This window comes from Myotis brandtii, unplaced genomic scaffold (assembly GCF_000412655.1).
Source record: "Myotis brandtii unplaced genomic scaffold, ASM41265v1 scaffold18, whole genome shotgun sequence".
In the NCBI taxonomy this organism is placed as follows: Eukaryota; Metazoa; Chordata; class Mammalia; order Chiroptera; family Vespertilionidae; genus Myotis; species Myotis brandtii.
Window position 1 is genome coordinate 6,655,335 of NW_005356674.1, and position 18,428 is coordinate 6,673,762.

General features: G+C 38.1%; 2 protein-coding genes across 8 annotated transcripts in view; one reads left to right on the plus strand and one right to left on the minus strand.

Annotated features, from left to right (window-relative positions):
• The window catches only part of ASTE1 (asteroid homolog 1 (Drosophila)), a 21,334-nt gene extending 15,338 nt beyond the window's left edge, over positions 1–5,996 (plus strand). The window contains exons 4-5 of the mRNA XM_014537538.1: positions 5,469–5,476; positions 5,985–5,996. The gene's annotated coding sequence lies outside the window, so the exon portion shown is untranslated. The remainder of the gene's footprint in view (positions 1–5,468; positions 5,477–5,984) is intronic.
• ATP2C1 (ATPase, Ca++ transporting, type 2C, member 1) overlaps positions 1–18,428 on the minus strand; it is a 124,241-nt gene that overhangs the window by 6,315 nt on the left and 99,498 nt on the right. For 5 of the 7 annotated variants that reach the window (XM_005863590.2, XM_005863592.2, XM_014537536.1 and 2 more), the window contains 6 exons: positions 18,153–18,221; positions 15,030–15,146; positions 14,107–14,254; positions 13,153–13,248; positions 11,834–11,975; positions 10,201–10,325 (listed from right to left, as the gene is read on the minus strand). In XM_005863590.2, the coding sequence (XP_005863652.1) occupies positions 10,201–10,325; positions 11,834–11,975; positions 13,153–13,248; positions 14,107–14,254; positions 15,030–15,146; positions 18,153–18,221 (697 nt within the window). Of the gene's footprint in view, positions 1–2,013; positions 2,074–2,335; positions 2,391–10,200; positions 10,326–11,833; positions 11,976–13,152; positions 13,249–14,106; positions 14,255–15,029; positions 15,147–18,152; positions 18,222–18,428 lie in introns of those variants that run through there. The other 2 variants (XM_014537535.1, XM_014537534.1) reach the window with 2 other exon arrangements.

Below are 18,428 nucleotides of genomic sequence, written 5' to 3' on the forward strand. Positions count from 1 at the left end.
GATGGGGGGGGGGGGGTGGTATAAATATTTATTTTGGACAGATATATTAAAAAGATGCCTCCCACTTTCTGCAACAACTGTGTTAGCCATACAGGACAAGTAGCTTTGGCATTTCTTTCCAGTTCTGAATAATGTTAAAATTCAAGCCCATCTAGCTGTAAACCTTCTAAGATGAGAACCGCATGCAAAGGAAAGAGATTTTAAAATTGAGAGGCGCCCTAGCCGGCTTGGCTCAGTGGATAGAGCAATGGCCTGCAAACTGAAGGGTCCCGGGTTCGATTCTAGTCAAGGGTGCATACTTGGGTTGCAAGCATGATCCTCAGCCAAGGTCAGGGATGTGTGCAGGAGGCAGCCAATCGATGTGTTTCTCTCACATCAATGTTTTTCTCTCTCTGTCTCTCCCCCTCCCTTCCGCTCTTTCTAAAAAAATCAATGGAAAAATATCCTTGGTTGAAGATTAACAAAACGAAGTAAATAAAAATAAATAAATAAAATAAAATTGAGAGGCATGAGTGCTCCAGGCGATATACCAGTCTGTTATAACGGGAAACAGATGAGACTATATATAAATAGTAAAGTGTTTCTAGCTAGTTTCACTAGATTCAGTTTTCAGGGAGAGAAAAAGAATTTCACATGAACATGTTGCAATGCATAAGTCTTGATAACCGAAGTAAATAAAAATAAATAAATAAAATAAAATTGAGAGGCATGAGTGCTCCAGGCGATATACCAGTCTGTTATAACGGGAAACAGATGAGACTATATATAAATAGTAAAGTGTTTCTAGCTAGTTTCACTAGATTCAGTTTTCAGGGAGAGAAAAAGAATTTCACATGAACATGTTGCAATGCATAAGTCTTGATAACATTTAGATGTCTGGTTAAAAAGGCTAAACCTTTCACTATATATTTATGTATGTGTGTTTCTCTATGTTTTTATGTATGTGTGTGTAAACGTGCACTGTGTTCCAATAAAACTATATACACACACACACACACACACACACACACACACACATACACACACACACACATATATACACACATACGTATACACACATACGTATACATGTGTATGTGTTTAAGAATCAATTTTCTCATTACTACTTTGGAGATACTTGATTTCTGTGACAATATAACCTATTGTCATCAGAATCAAGGAAAACATAGGATTGTTTTTGGGGAAAAAAGCTGATCAAAATTTATCAATATTGGATATTTGATCATTTATGAGACTGAACCATTTCTCTGTGAAAAATTATGCCATCATGTGAGCTACCATACAAGAATAGGAAAACTTCCCAGGAGCACTTTTACATACAGTACAGTGCTTTCTGGAGGATTAACTAAGGTGCTGGTTTTTGAAAAACTGCCATATATTCATCTAGGCATATCCATCTGTCCCCATATCTTCCTCTGTCTGGTTCACATGTGTTACACATTACAGAGGAATTAACCAAGGAATGTGGGCAGGAAAAACACTGTCGACTTTACAGTGTCTCAATGCTTGCTGTCATGAATACAGAGTAATTAATTTCATGATAGAGGAGGGGTTATCAGATGGATTAATGGACCTGTAAGCAGGTAAACTTGCTCTGATGTGGAAACATTATTTTGAGTAAATACATATTAACATTACTCTGAAAAAATGGGGTTTGTAGATGTGCCAGTGAGAAATCCTATAAATTATTGCTAAAATTGCTATGGCAATCAGCATTTTTATGCCTTCATTAAAATACTGGCAGGAACCCTCTGTTTTCAGATTTCCTGTTCAGCTATCATTCATTTGTGCAGGATGGGATATAGTTAAAAAGTGGGAGAATCAGGGTTTCTGTTGTGGATATGTTAAAACATTACCTTTTAGGCGCATAAGTGAAGTCATCTGAGCCTAGGTGCCTGGTGCCTAGGTTTGGGGATTGAGATTATGAAATGTTTTCCTCTTCTCTATTTACAAATATCTCCAATAAGTATGTTGTACTATTATAGTCAGAAAAGCCTGTAATAATTGAAGCCTCAAGGGAGGATGGCATCAAGAGAGCAAGCTTCTGATGTTCCCTTGTCTTGTCCCAAGAAACTATGGAAAACAAGAGGTAAAAATGGTGGGTGGGGTGCCTTCGGTTTTGAAATCTGGGAATGGTGACAACTACAAACCCAAGTTTCCAAAATAAAGTACTGTAGCCCTTCAAGCTCCCATATTTATGCAAGTTGTTTTTTAAAGACAAACTAATGAAATTGACCCAATAACCATAATGTATTTTTAAAAACAATTAAGGGATGTGGGCAGGAAAAGCGTGGACTATAAGAGAAATTCACTAAGAAATATTGTCATACTTTACCTTAGAAATATGAAAAATATGAGGCAAATATGTTTTGGTTTAGAATGTTCTGTTCCTGGAAAATAAGTTAGAGATTGCATTTTTCACTAAGACTTGGCTGATAGGATATTTTGGTTTCTCCTACTACGAAATGTTGTCTTTCCTAAGCAAGATGTTCTGAGAACAGACTGAGACTCTAACTTTCTCCACATAGGAGCCTTTTTGGATACTCAGAGGAGTCACTGATATCAAGTCTGGTATCAAGTGCATCCATCCCAAAGAGAGCATCCTGTTGGGAGATTAGAAGGGAGATAAAATTGATGCTACCTCCTTTCTGGTCCACTGGGATGCAGCGCATAGGCCTATTTCCCTCTTTTTGAATACGTGAGTAGGCAACCTTTTCTGTAAAGGGCCAGCAAGTAAATTGTTTTAGGTGCAGTGGGTCATTTGGTCTCTGTTGCAACACCTCAACTGTTAAAACATGCAAGCAGTGATAAACAATCCTATATAATAAAAGGTTAATATGCAAATCGACCAAACAGCAGAACAACCGGTCACTATGACACGCACTGACACCAGGGGGCAGACGCTCAATGCAGGAGCTGCCCCCTGGTGGTCAGTGCACCAGAAGCCAGGCTCACAGCTAGCAAGTGCACAGCGGTGGTGGGAGCCTCTCCCGCCTCCGTGGCAGCACTAAGGATGTTCGACTGACGGCTTAGGCCCGCTCCCCCAGGAAGCGGGCCTAAGCCATCAGTTGGACATCCCCCTAGGGCTCCTGGACTGCGAGAGGGCACAGGCTGGACTGAGGGACCCCCCTGAGTGCACAATTTTGTGCACCGGGCCTCTAGTCCTATATAATAAAGGCCTAATATGCAAATCGACTGAATGGCATAACAACTGCACTGACCACTGTGACACACACTGGACACTATGATGTGCTCTGACCACCAGAGGGCAGATGCTCAACACAGGAGCTGCCCCAGCCCGCAGGCCCCAGGCCAGCTAAGGCAGGTTCCAGTGTGGGCTCCCCAATCACCCTGCTGGTCACCCCACAGATCGGCCCTGATTGCAGGCCAGGCCTAAGGACCCTACCTGTGCACAAATTTCGTGTACTGGGCCTCTAATAGGTAAATAAATATGTGTAGCAGTTTTAAGAAAATTTTACAAATCCAGCAGCAGAGTTGGCCTGCATACTATACTTTGTCAACCTCAAAACTAAATTCAATAGTCCCATGTGGGTGAGTTAGGGAGGTAATCCTATATAATAAAAGCCTAATAAGCTAAGTGTCCGACCGTTCACTCAACCATTCGACCAGTTGCTATGACACACACTGACCACCAGGGGGAAGATACTCTGACTGGTAGGTTAGCTTGCTGCTGGGGTCCGGCCTATCAGGACTGGGTGAGATGGGCCAAACACACCCTGGAGCCCTTCTGTGGTCCCTCCCCAGCCCCGATCGTGCACCAGTGGGGTCCCTCGATCTGCCCTGCACTCTCTCACAATCCGGGACCCCTTGGGGGATGTCGGAGAGCTGGTTTTGGCCTGATCTCTGCAGGCCAGGCCAAGGGACCCCACTGGTGCACTAATTTGTGCACCAGGCCTCTAGTGAGATAATAAAATAAATTGTTTCCCTAACTTGTAACACCTCTAGCTAATTCATGAGCCACCAGATCTGCTCCATGTAGATACTTACAAATTCTAGTGCAAATTCTATCATGCAACCATATGGATGAATGTGAGGAAAAAACATAAAAACATACTTATTTTTAACTCCATAAAACTTATCTAATAATGCTTAAATGTAAGGTTTGTCATATCTTTCTTATCAAGCCTACATTTTCTATAATCACTTATTTGGAGGTGAGGGCTGCTATATATCACTCCAAGGATAATATTTTCTAAGATTCACATAAGTTCTTTTATACTAAGCTTTTAAGATGCAGACTTCATGAAAAAGAGCAAATGGTCAAGGCATTACAGTATTTTCTTTATGACCATAAGATGGCACCAAACTGTCACTTCTCAACTAATGTGGACTTCAGTATACTTAGCATCGGAAGGCCTGAGTAGAAAATTAATTTGAATAGAGCTGAGTGGATACGCATTTTTTTAATAAACTGTTTTTAAAAGCATATTTTGTTTTGAGTTCAAAAGCTGGAAATACTCAGAACCCAAAAATGGACCTCTAGGCTCATGTAGAACAATTTGCCCAATTTCCAGCACTGTGTATTGTTAATACTGTGAGATGTGGTTTCTACTCAGAGGGTTACTACACAGAACAATGCAATATTGCTGAAGAAATAACGGTGATAAGGCAACCTTGGTTTAGATCTGAAAGGCAGTTCTGCCAGGCCGATCAGCCATGGGGCCACCACAGAAATGTGGACTTTGCCAGGATATTTGTCAATTTGGTTAGACTTGAGCAAAAAGGAAAAGAAATGTCAAAGTCAAGTGTATACAGTGATCTGCACATGAATACTGCTACCTGGAGCAGCTGTATTAACAGGGAGCTATGCTCATGTATGCACAGGAACATTGGTATGTTTAGATTAGAAAAAAAACTTATAAGGATCAAAACTAATGGCTCAACACAATAAAATATACAAATGATGTATTATAGAACCTGAAACTTACATAATCTTATTAAACAGTATCACCCCAATAAATTTAATAAAAATTAAAAATCAACAAATGACAACCAAAAAACTAATAGCTCAAATATTTTTCACTTATCTCCCCAAATTTCACCACTTAAATTTATTTTGAATTAAAAAAAAAGATCAAATTTCTGCCTAGATTTATCAATGAAGTGGCTTGGACTTAAATTTTTAATGCTTTCTAAAAAATAAAATCCCACAATTTTATATCCAAACTTATGGCTGCATTTATGCTTAATAGTATTTACAAGAAACTGTACTACACACACACACACACACACACACATACACGGGCACACGCGTCTTTACAGCAATCTGGAAAGGCCATCCAGGTTGCCTCTTCAGCTGGTCTTTGAAAAACAGGTAAAAATTCTGATCCTCAAAATTGAGGCAAGGAAAAAGGATTTTAAGTTTAAGGACTAGTGTCCCAAAAGACCAGTAAGTGGATCGTGTTGGCACACTGTGTGGCATATGAGGCTAAAAAGATTCAAGGAAGAATTATGAGTAAAATGGAAATGAAAAAAAAAAGTTTTCTACTTTCCTACCATAAATTGCTTGTTTGGAGCAAGTAGCTATTTTCTAACGTTAATGCTAGTCACCTATTGGGTTTCTATCCACAGCAAATTTCAGTCCAAGCTGTGCAGTTCTTTGCTATATATATTTTCTCACCTCTTAAGAAAGTATCTTAATGCAAACATGAAAAAAATGTTACCAGTGTTTTCTAGTCCAGCGGTCGCCAACCAGTGGACCACTGGTGGTCCATGAGGTCCGAAAGGTTGGCAACTGGTTTAAGGAAACCTTTGGAGCAGCGGTTGCCAACCGGTGGTCTGCAGACCACTGGGGTCCCGTGAAGTACCTTAATAACAGATTCATTTTGAAAACTCTGTAACAAAGAAGCCTGAATTTACGTAACTGCTGATTTTTCTACTTTCAAAAAATATCTTATTCTGTCAAAGCTGAGTTTATATTCATTTGCTGCTTTACTTTTACGGGGGTGGGGGGGGACAGGAAGATGCTTGTAACATGAAAATATTTTCCTACTACATTGTCAGCCATGGCTTTAATTCATTCTGTTTTAGAGACCTCATCTAACATGTCCCTTGGCAAATTTCAAGAACACCACAAAATTCACATTTCAAACTGACCTGTGTCCCACTGAAGGCTGAGAGCCAGAAACTGGGGTACCTTCCACTTTTTCCTTTTCTGTCTTGTCAGGTCAATGCTATCTCTTAGAAGATAGATATTTTATGGCTTTCTCTCCATAGTGACTGCCACAGCTCAACCCTTTATGCTTCTACAATATTCTAGTCAGCCTCCTTGTTTTGTTTTTATAATCTACCCTCTGTGCTCCCATCATCATGTTACAAGACAAAAATCCAAACTCATATCCCACTCTTGAAATCCTCTAGTATGTTACAAGTCTTTTATTTTACCACGAGGCTCCTGTCTCGCTAAGCCTCACATTACGGATTTCATGCCTGAGCAGCCCGACTCCCTGTGGTTCTCACAGTCCCATCAGCCCCACCCACACCCCTGCAGAGGCTTTGCCATTGGTTGCAATATCCTGCTGCTTCTTGGCTGGAGATTCCCAACTTAAGGATTAATTCAGATGCCACTAGTCCTGGGAAATGTGGGAACTTTGTCCAGTGACGTTACTTCTCTCCTTTGGCTACTGCAGCATTTGGGTCAGCATTTATCACTGTATTGGATGTATTTCACTTTGGAGATTGAGGACTTCCCAAAGGCAAGAAACTACCTCTTATTTCTTAATAAATCTAAACCTACAACATTTTTTTCAAACTGTTATATCTACACTTGAGGCCTGGTGCATGAATTCATGCACTGGTGGGGTCCCTCAGCCTGGCCGGCGATCGGGGCCAATCGGGGGCCAGCTGGCCACGGGAGGTTGGCTGTGGGAGTGCACTGACCACCAGGGGGAAGTTCCTGTGTTGAGCGTCTTCCCCCTGGTGGTCAGTGCGCATCACAGCTACCGGCTGGTCATCCAGTCATCTGGGCATAATGGTTGCTTAGGCTTTTACATATATAGATTAATATCAAGGATTGGTTAACCATTATCCAATTGTTAAAAACCAACTCTGAAAACCAAAATCCCAAATAAGACTGTCCTATAAGAAAGTCAATAACCGTATCAAGTGCTAACTGAGCTCAAGGACACCTAATTATCAGGATGGTATGTCTGTCCAGTCATATACCAGTTGGGATTACTATTTACCCACATCATGTTTTAGTATGCAAATCAGCTACTGTTTGGATTGCAGCTCAGTCTAAAAAGGCATTTCAAAGATCTCAAAATGCCAATGTCAAGGTAAACTGCCTGTAAAACGTATGCTAGATTCATTTTAACGTTATATATATTTTTAAAATAAATGTGCATTGCTATCTTTCATGAAACAGCTTGGTAACAGTTATATCTCCTGTTAAGCATGTCCATGAACCACTCAAGGGCATGGATGCCATCATCTTCCTATTCCTGTGCACTCCAGCTACTAAATAAAAGTTTTTGGGTGAGTCATATGTGGAAGTAAAATGCTCATGAATTGCCAAATGACAAAGGCAGAAAGCAAGGTAAAGTTAATTAAGGTTCTTAGATAAGGTATTTATTATTGTTTGCTACCAATTCATTTCATTGAGAAACTATTTTAAGCGTGACCAATATTCCCTTTATGTCCTACATAAAAGAGATAAAAATTTAAAGTGATTTCAGAAAGACTACCAACGTAAAAGATGTACTTTGCATAAGTATGAAAGGTAAAAAAAATGTGTTTTATCCTTTTGAGTGTGGTCACAGCTATTAAATAAAGTCTGTATGCTGAGGGGGGTGGTGAGAGGTTTAAATTGCCTGGTTTCTCTCTGTTTCCTCTCTGGATCATGAACTAGTAAAATGTTAGAGAACACATTAAGCCTTGTTTCTTTGCAGCCAGTTTTAATCATCTGAGAACTGTGAGTTATTTCAAGTTTCTTTCTTTACTTCCCTGATGTTTAATCACTTTGGGGCCAAATAACTTTATGAGGTAGTCTAACAGCAAAATATCAAGTAAGTTAGTATTGTTAGGAACTCTAGCAAGTCCTAGGACTGAAAAAAGAGGTTAAAAAATAAAAATTTAGATAGTAAAGCATTTAAATTACCCATGCTAATATGGATATTATACTATTGAAGATATATATACAAATATTTGAATTTGTTGTTGCACTATGGAAAACTGAAACCTGGATATAGTGGATCTGTACTGCACATTTCAGTTCTCTTTAAATTGCAGATTCTATGTAGTATGAGTACTGCCTAATTTCTGTTATCTTAAACACCATGTTTTTAATATTAACAATCCCAACTGGAAGGTCATTAACTTATGAAATCTTTTTTTGTTGTTGTTCAAAAACCAAACAAAAGAACAGGCACATTTATTTCATACGAATCGTACTCTGAACCTACAATGCCAAAGCAAAAGTCTAATGTGCAATCAATATGTATTTCAAGTCTTTGTAACAAAGAAGAAAAATCATTAAGGAATTTAGGAGTGAGACATTATGTCACTAAAAATGAAGCTGACTAGACAATGGGTTTCATGTTCTAGCTAAGGAGATCTGACTATAGAGTCATTTTTTTTTTCTTTTGGACTACTGAGTCTTAAAGGGTAAAGTAGACTAAATTACAAATGTCTCAGCTCCTTATACTCAACTGTTTCACTAACAAGGACTCAAAGTATAGATATTTTCCCTATTATTGATAACAATATTTTAGTGTTAACACATTCACAGTTTAATATTGGTGATAAAACCTACACTGGTTTATCCTGAAAGTTTAGAAAACAGAATAATTATAAAATATGAAACTCACTTCAGGAAGAATTAAACATTAAATTTAAGACCGATTTGTTTCAGAAAGAAAGTCAACAGGAAAATGGATTTGTAATTTTGAATGTCTGGCCCAAATTTGTCATACATTCTAAATAAATTACCTACACCTCATTAAACTATACTAAAAACTGATGGCAATACAAGAGCAAGTCCATCAATTTCTCTAGCAAACCCAGTGAAAAGAAAGAAGGCAGGAATAAGTAGGAGAAGGGACAGGATTGTGCTGCAATCTAGGCCGGACAGGCTGCAGAAACATGAAGAGCAAGGCCAGCATGGAACCTTCCACACAGATCCTAGTTCTGAAACCAGAACTAAGACCTGTTTGGTCTTAAGGCTTTTTTATTCTTAAGTATAAAACTCTAAACTTCCTAAGAAAGATACTTAAAAGGACATTAAAAATAAAAAAATTCAGTTATTCAGGTGAGGTACTTGAATTTATATATAGGGGATGACAAAATAGTTTCTGACAAAGTATGTATTTATATTTAACTCTAAAAGAAGGCATTACATGTTAATTTTTTGTAAATTTCAGCCCAATCGGTCTTAAATATTTTTGAATCTTTTACTAAGTGTTAACTACACACATGACTAACCTAACTAGAATGCCACTGGTAGCCCTATATTAATTTTGATATACCAAAGGCTCATAGCTGGGGAAAAATAAGCAACCATTTATATTTACTACGAAAAGCAAACATTTACTTCAAATTGCATAATCGGCTTTTCAGTCACAAAAAGAAAGAAAAGAAGAGTGATCTGACAGTGGTCACATCCTGTGCAAAAAAACGTGAGATACAAAAATGGTAACACAAGGTATCTGCGCTGCTTACATTGCAGAAAAAAGGAAATACAGTAGCTGAAATATGGCACTCCTGGGAATCAACTTCTAAACCGAATAGAATGCCTTTGAAATGATTAAATTTATTTGTGTATTAGTAAGAAAGCCCCACCACCATAAATAGTACAATATTTAAAAATTAAAAAAAAATATTTATATCTATCTAAGATAGACAGTGTATTTGTATTGTTAGACCTCTTTAAGTGGTTTAGGTTTCGCCTTTTTTTTTTATTATTTTTTATTAAATAAATGCCCATATGCTTTATAAAGTTCCCCTCAATCTCAAAAGCCAATTTAAATCAAGGAATGTGTTATCAAAGTTACATAATTTCATTTGAGACTGTCAGCAGGTTAAAGTCTTCAATCAAGTCTTTAGCATTAATGCTTATTTTTAGTCAATGAAAAGTTAAAAAGTTCTCAAATCTTCATTTTCCTCTTGAATTTGCCCTTCTAAATGATCCTCAAACTGCAATTCCTAGTTTGCAAAAATAAAAGAATGCAATATGCATCATACTTCAAGAAAAGACGACGATGTTGAACTAACATGCTTCTGAATCTTTTCCCTGCTCCTCTCAACTTTCTTTATAATTTCCGACACTATGCACACTGACGAGGTGAGACCCAAAAGAAACAGCAGATCTGCAAGAGAAAATAAATTGGGTTTTATAATTCTTTGAAACTTAATAGCTTACATTTTTCTAACATTTTATCACAGGTTTTAAAATACATTGTTTCAAACCATTCCATGAGGTATCATCAGCCTCAGCATAAAAATAAGGAAAGTCAGGCTCAAAGTTATTAAGTGACTTTTCCAAAGTCACCTAGCTATGCAAGGCAGCAGCCAGGGAACTAGGGCCCAAGTCCTCTGACTACTTTCCCTAAACCACAAATAACCTCATAACCAGTGGTTCTCAACCTTCTGGCCCTTTAAATACAGTTCCTCATGTTGTGACCCAACCATAAAATTATTTTCGTTGCTACTTCATAACTGTAATGTTGCTAATGTTATGAATCGTAATGTAAATATCTGATATGCAGGATGGTCTTAAGCGTCCCCTGTGAAAGGGTCGTTCGACCGCCAAAGGGGTCGCAACCCACAGGTTGAGAACCACTGCTCATAACCATAACCTTTCACAGCACCACAATCAAGAGTGTTCTATTTAACAGATCACACAGCCTTTTTAAAAGGCTATTCAAGCAGTGGTAACTAACCTGATTGAAAAACACCTATATAAAAATTATTCAGAAGTTTGCATTTATTTCATTTGAAAGCCTAGGAGAACTCATCTTTAAAGACCATGTCATTACAACAGTATTCAAAGTATCTCACTCTTATTTACTACTTGAGAAATTGCTGTTGTCTTCTTAAAACTCCATTCTTTTTTTAAGAGGAAGGAATGTAAATAAAAGTTAAAATATTGACATTAGTAAACTAGTTCATTTTTAAGGTAAACTTAAACTTATAAAAATCCAGTGAGGCTGCATAACTCATTTTCATAAATATTCAAATTAGCTTAAAAATCCAAGAATTGAAAGTAGCACTGCCATAAATACATCAGTCCTCATACTTACATAGGAAGATAAATTTTTAAATGTACTGCACCATAACATTTAATGTATATTACGTGAAAAAATAATGTCTATCTTCCACATAATCTTAATACAATTTTCTGCTTTTAGGTCAGGCTATTATTTGATAAAATAAGACTTACAAATTAGCAAGTAAGAATAGTGAAATATTATTTTAACTATCGAAATTATAATTTTCTAGGAAAGCAATTTGGTTTTCAGCGAGTTTAAATATAATCTCTTCACATAAGGTTGAAAAGTATAAACTACAATTACTCTTTAACAAGTTTTGATTTGCTACATTTCAGAAAACCCAAATATGATTTTGACAATTAATAACATAAAAAATTAAAAGAAAAAAATTGCAAAAAATTTTAAAGCCTTGAGTTAGGAGAGTGACTCCCCTAGCCTTCTCCCAATTTAAAAAAAAAGAAAAAAAAAAAGCACACTCCTTTTTCAAATCCAGTCATTAATTTACTTATTTCACTTTTTAAGAGAAAATTTTTATTAGAACAAATGCATTAGAAAATAGAACAATTCATCTAAAATACATAAATTATAAAGAACATTTGTTTTACCCAGTATACTTAGGCTCTCGGTTTGAAAAACTTTCTGAAGTGGAGGAAAGTAAATAACTAATAACTGTCCCATGATGGATCCAAGAACTGCGTAGCAAAACATTTTATTACTGCAGAGTCCAATCTCAAACACAGATTTGGTCTGTTGGCAAAGCAGAGTTTGATTATTACACCTTGGTCACAGAACAAACTACTTTATTATTACATTCCCTTCTAATTTTTAATACGTTGGATTTAATTCACAATGGCAGGACCATGAAATCTCTTAATTTTAACTATTATTTAGGAATAATTCAAATGAATAAAGGTAAATTTTAAAGTAACTTTTCTTTATCAAGAAAGGGCTTTTTTTTTTTAAGAGAGTGCTGTTATATATACCTTATTTAAAAAATAAAAATCAAAAGAAACTATTTTAGCATTCTAAAATTCAAGAAATTTTAATTGTATATGATTATTCTAAGTCATTTCTATCCATTCATTAAGGTAGATTAATCTAAAAACCTTTCTTGAAGAATGGAACTAGTTTATATGTGTATTGAAAAAGTAAAGCTGACTTTCATAAAATAAAAAATGAATAATATAGCATCTTCAAAAATTACTCTAATGATAATTCACTTGGAAAGTTCTAGCATGGCAAATGATAACAGATATAGTTGAGAATTCACAAAGTGCTCTAAAAATTAAATGAATAGTCAGGCCTCAAATGGAACTAGTTTAAAAAATATTATGCTCTGAAAAACTACCACTAGGTTTTAGCTCATTATTTCCTATCAAAGCACTTCAATTGAGAAAAGGCAATTAATCACACCTTAAGATACAACATGGGAAGAAAAGTAAATTTAAAATGTCTGAAGCAATGGGAGATATCTATAATACTTTAAAATTTTATAATAAAATTATTTTAAAATGTCCTAAGTTTTGATACACTGATGGAAGTAATGGAAAAAGATTAATATGCAAAAAAATTGTTCTTATATTTCTAACAACACTTTCTTCTAAAAGGAGACTAATACCATCTTAACAGAACCCATGAGGTTTGTCTTATGCTCAAATGTTAACCTGAACTTACCATATAGCTACAGATAATAAGAGAATGGGAAGAAGAAAGATCACATGACAACACCAGTGATTTACTGTGATCCTCTGATCAAAGGTAAGGCTTATCTTCCCAAATGCCCCACCCCCATTATGATACATGATGGAGGAAAGCTATCTGAGGCTATAAGCTGTAGCTACAAAATCAAGAAAAGCTAAAAACCCATATTCCTTGCCTGTTTACAATTAGAAAGTGCTCTACCTAATTGAATCAGTCAGCATACCTGGGATCTAGAACTTAGTGCATTGAACATGTCAAAAAACACAAAGCATGTGAAGGTCATTGTTGTGTCTCGAGGTGTTATCACATTGTCTCGTAGCTGCCAAGAGAAAAAAATGATTTTTAGTGGCTGAATTTAATGGATAAATACTGCATGTGTTTAAAAGGCTAAAATTTTCTTTCCATTCGGATAAAATAGCTTTAGTCTTATGATATAAAAACATGTAAGCTACATAATTTCCTATATGTGATTTAAATGTTACCTAATGCCTTGGCCAGGTGGCTCAATTGGTTGGAGTGTTCATCCCCTACACCAAAGATTGCAGGTTCAATCCCCAGTCAGGGCACATACCGGAGGCAACTAATCCATGTTTCTCTCTCACATGGATGTGGTAGTTCTCTCTATCCCTCTCCTTCTCCCTTTCCTTCGCCCTTTCCCTCTCCCTTCCCACCTCTCTAAAATCAATTAAAAAACAAGCAAACACATATCCTAGGATGAAGATTAAAAATAAATTAAATAAAAAAGTCAACTAATGAATAGCTATAGTCACCATAAAGTAAAAAAGTCTTCTCACAAACCATATAATAGATATTAAAGCAACTTTCTTTTTTGATGACAAAGTAGCTAAAAACTCAGATATTCTAATGTCTCCCCAAATTTTCATATAGCAATTTTTATTGTATCTGATAGTCCTCTGCAGATTTAAATTACTTTAATAAATTAATCAGAAATTCCAATAACCCATAAAGGCTGAAATCAAACTATGTTTAAATGTTTTTTTGTTTTTTTTAAGACTTTAAATATAATAATATTACCAAAACTGTACTACGTTTAAATGTTTTTATCAAATTTTTCAAAGAGCTCTCCTAACTTTTCAGCCTTCCATGTAACACACAAAAATAACTAAGTTTTATCATATAGAATATGTTAATAAAGCAGTTTATCCAGTGAATATACCTCCCGCCAGAAGACAAATAAAGTCCCACAAACAATGATTATTGATGAAACAAGTATTTTAAGTATCAGGTTTTTGGTCAAAATGCTGTCCTTCCAGTTGCGTGGAGGTTTACGAATGACATCTTTATCCACTGGTTCTACTCCAAGGCTTCAAAACAAACAGAAAAATGAATTACTTCAAAGTTTTAACGTTTAAATTTGTTACTTTCAATCCTGATTAACATCAGTTATGCAGGAAACTAAATGCTTTCTTTAAAAAACAAAGTATTGAACCACAAAGGAAACCTTGGCTGTGTTTACTCAAAAATAACCACAAATTTTATACTCTCTCCTCTTTTATTCTTATTTATTTGGCACAGTTTAATAGGAGATTGGTAGTCAAATTTTTAAAAAATTGTCCAATTTCATTTACATATAAGTTTACTTATTTCAATATGGGCTCAAATACATGACTGACCAACTGGACTTTGAAATGCCCTCCATGCAATGAGGTTTTGACTATTTGTATTGAGAAGTGACATCTATGGCCCCATTATTATAAAACAAAATACTTAGATGCTTAGGTCCTTTGATACTTTCCCCAAGTCTCTAAAATGGCAACAAAGCCTAGCTAGTAACACTAAACTCAGAGATTTCTCCATTCATCCCATTCTTAGAAACAAAAAGCTTACTTCCTGAGGACAGGGATTGCCCTGATCTGTTTTCAAGGTAAGGCTGGGCATCTAACACAGTGTATAGGCTCAGATCCATAATGGATGAGTGAGCACCCAAAGAAAATAAATGATATGCACACATCACACAATTTATAACAAACATGCTGCTGAAAGGTTTCTAACGCTTTCCATGAATGAAGTCTGTAAAACTGAATCATGAGAATATCACATCTTCCTTATCTTTCTAATTTATGCATGAAAAACTCCTACCTCTGAGCTGGAGGTCCATCCATGATAATATTGATCCACAAAATCTGCATGGCATTGAGAGGATTAGGAAAGTTCATTAATGTAGCCAATGAGATTAAAGTCAATGCTGCTATACTCCTGTTGAAAAAAAGAGTCATTTAAAAAGATCTGTCGGCACAATATAATTCTTACTAATATAAAATAACCACTTTTTTAGCATTTAAAAATCTCATATTATTACTGTGCTTTTAAAGGAAGCCTGTATTTCCAAGAACATTTTGAAGCCAGGAGTTAACTCTTACAATCCACAGTATTTTAATAAAGGATTTTCAAAATGTTTATGTAACAACAATAAAGGAAGATTTTTAAAGCTGAGTTCAGAATAGCTGTTGCTACACAACAGTTAAGTTTCAACACTATTTTGGTAACTGTTTTTTTGAATACAGAAAAGCCCTTTACTTTTTGGAAAATGATAACAAGAGGAAACACTAAGATTTGAAACACCGTAGTTATTTCAGGAGCTATTAATTAAACCACCAAAGTTTCTATACTTTGATGGTGACATAGACACCTAAGTATCACATTAAGAACCTATTAGAGCCCTAGCTAGTTTGGCTCAGTGGATAAAGCATCAGCCTGCGGACTAAAGCGTCCTGTGTTCAATTCTGATCAAGGGCACATGCTGGGGTTGTGGGCTTGATCCCCAGTGGGGGGCATGCAGGAGGTAGTCGATCAATGATTCTCTCTCCTCATTGATGTTTCTCTCCCTCTCTCCCCCTCTCCCTTCCTCTCTGAAATCAATAAAAATATATTTTTAAAAAGAACCTATTAGACATGCCATTTTTAATTTTTTAATTAAACAAACTTCAGGAAGATAGCCCAGAAGCCTCTAGGCATTCTGCTTAAATAATACTTTTCATATAATCTATATATAAAAAACCCTAATATGCAAATAGACCAAACAGCGAAACAACCGGTCGCTATGATGTGTGCTGACCACCAGGAGGCACGCGCGCAACATGGTGGGCATCGGCAGCAGGCGGCAGAGCGCGAAACATGGCGAGCGTCAGCCACGGCAGGTGGTGGAGCAAGTGAGCGGGGGCATCAGACCAAGGTGGGGCGCTGGTTGCTGTCATCGGGGCGAGCCTCTGGTGGTTACTGAAAATTCTTTGTTCCCATGTGCCGCAGTCCTGCCCAGCGCTCGTACCCGCTGTTGGCGCCAGAGCCGCCGCTCGCACCCACTACCGGCACCAGGCACTGGCCCTGAATGCTTGGTGCTAGCAGCGGGTGCGAGTGGTGGCTGCCGGCCCCAATCACCCCTCAGGGCTTCTCCACCTCCCACTATTCCTGAGGAGTGATCGGGGGCAGCAGCCACCTCTCATAGCCTCTGCCGGTGCCCGAACTGCCGCTCACACCCACTGCCGGCACCAGCCCCGCTTGCACCTGCTGCTGGCGCCGGTCCTAATTGCTCGGCACCATGAGCAGGTGCGAGCGGTGGCTGCCAGCCCTGATTACTCCTGAAGGCTTCTCCACCTCCCCCTGCTCCTAAGGGGCAATCGGGGCAGCAGCCGCCGCTCGCACCCATTGCTGGCACCAGCCCCAATTGCTCCACACCATCAGCGGGTACAAGCAGGGCCAGCACCGTCAGCACGTGGGAGCAGTGGCAGCAGGAGCAGGGCTGCTGGCAGATGAGACCGGGGGCCATGGTAGGAGGGGCCAGGCAGGGGCGTGGAGGATGGGCCGAGACCTGCCCCTGTGCCCACTGCAGCCTTGAGGCCCACAGTTCCTGTCAAGGTGCACGAATTCATGCACTGGCCCCCTAGCCCTATATAATAAAAGAGAAACGTGTAAATTGACGGTCCCTCCGCTATGCTCACCAGCCAATCAGGAGTGAGTATGCAAATTAACCCAACAAACATGGCGGGTTAATTTGCATACACAGGCTCCAGGTGGAGAGCAGAGCAGGAGAGCCAGCGGAGAGTGGAGCAACTTGGGGAACTTGGCTCCCCAAGCCGCCAGATGGAGAGCAGAGAGGGAGAGCTGGAAGCTTGGAGGACTTGGCAGAGTGGGAGGCCGTGGGACAGAGACAGAGCAGGAAGGGAAAACCAAGAGCCTGGGGAGCACCAGGAATTCTGGGAATAGTAGTTCTGGTGGCAGCCCCAGGACCAGAAGCGGAAGCCCAGAGCGCGGGGAGCACCAGGAACGCTGGGAATCGTAGTTCTGGTGGCAGACGGATCTCCTAGAACCTAGACACTAGAGCAGCGGTTCTCAACCTGTGGGTCTCGACCCCTTTGGGGGTCGAACGACGCTTTCACAGGGGTCGCCTAGACCATCGGAAAACACATATATAATTACATATTGTTTTTGTGATTAATCACTATGCTTTAATTATGTTCAATTTGTAACAATAAAATTGGGGGTCACCATAACATGAGGAACTGTATTAAAGGGTCACAGCATTAGGAAGGTTGAGAACCACTGTTTTAGAGAGCATGGAAGAGAGAGGGAAAGAGAGAAACATCGACGTGAGAGAAACACATCATTGGTTCAACTGCTCCTTCTTAAAAGGATCATACCTGTAGGCACTGAAGTATGTTCAGGTCTCTTCTATTAAACAACAAATACAAATTAAAAATACTTTTCTTGGTTCTACGTTCCCTCTAGCTACCACCTTCTCTTTCTTGCCTGCTAACCTCGCCTTTGGATTAGGGTCATGGCATTAGGAAGGTTGAGAACCACTGCACTAGAGCAAAGTGAGCCTGGACCAAGTTACTGTTGCGGTGGGGGATGGAGGGAAAGCAAAGGTGAGAGACATAAGTAAAACCAGAGTGTCTAGGAAAAATTAAAGGGAAGATATTCTAAAACTTCCAGGAAATCTCCACCAATGAAGCAAAGAAAAAAAATGCCTCTATTATTCTGTGAGCAACAAACCAAACTAAGTTGGGGGTCTCAGACAATTCACTCATATGATTGCAAAGACAGACAGAAACTCCTGGATTGGAGAGGGCTCCCCTGAGGGCTCCCAGATTGGAGAGGGTGCAGGTTGGGCTGAGGGACCCCCACACCCCTCAGTGCATGAATGTCATGCACCGGGCCTCTAGTTTATCTATAAGACTCATGGTGACAAACATTTTACAAACTTACGTGCTCAGTTGGAATCTAACAAAATTTTTAATGTTATTATAAATCCCTTTACCCTCTTCAATTGCAGACCTGAAATTAAAAAAAAAAAATTAAGTGAGAAAATAGTACCATACAAAAGCAAAAATATCTATAGTAAAAACACTGATTTAAAAACAATTTTCCAATTGATATAACACATACTTTGCTAAAAGAATATATTATTTTCTCTACATAATTAAGATTAGAAAAATCTGAAAACATTAATCTAACAATAATTAAAGACTTCTAAAGCCCTAC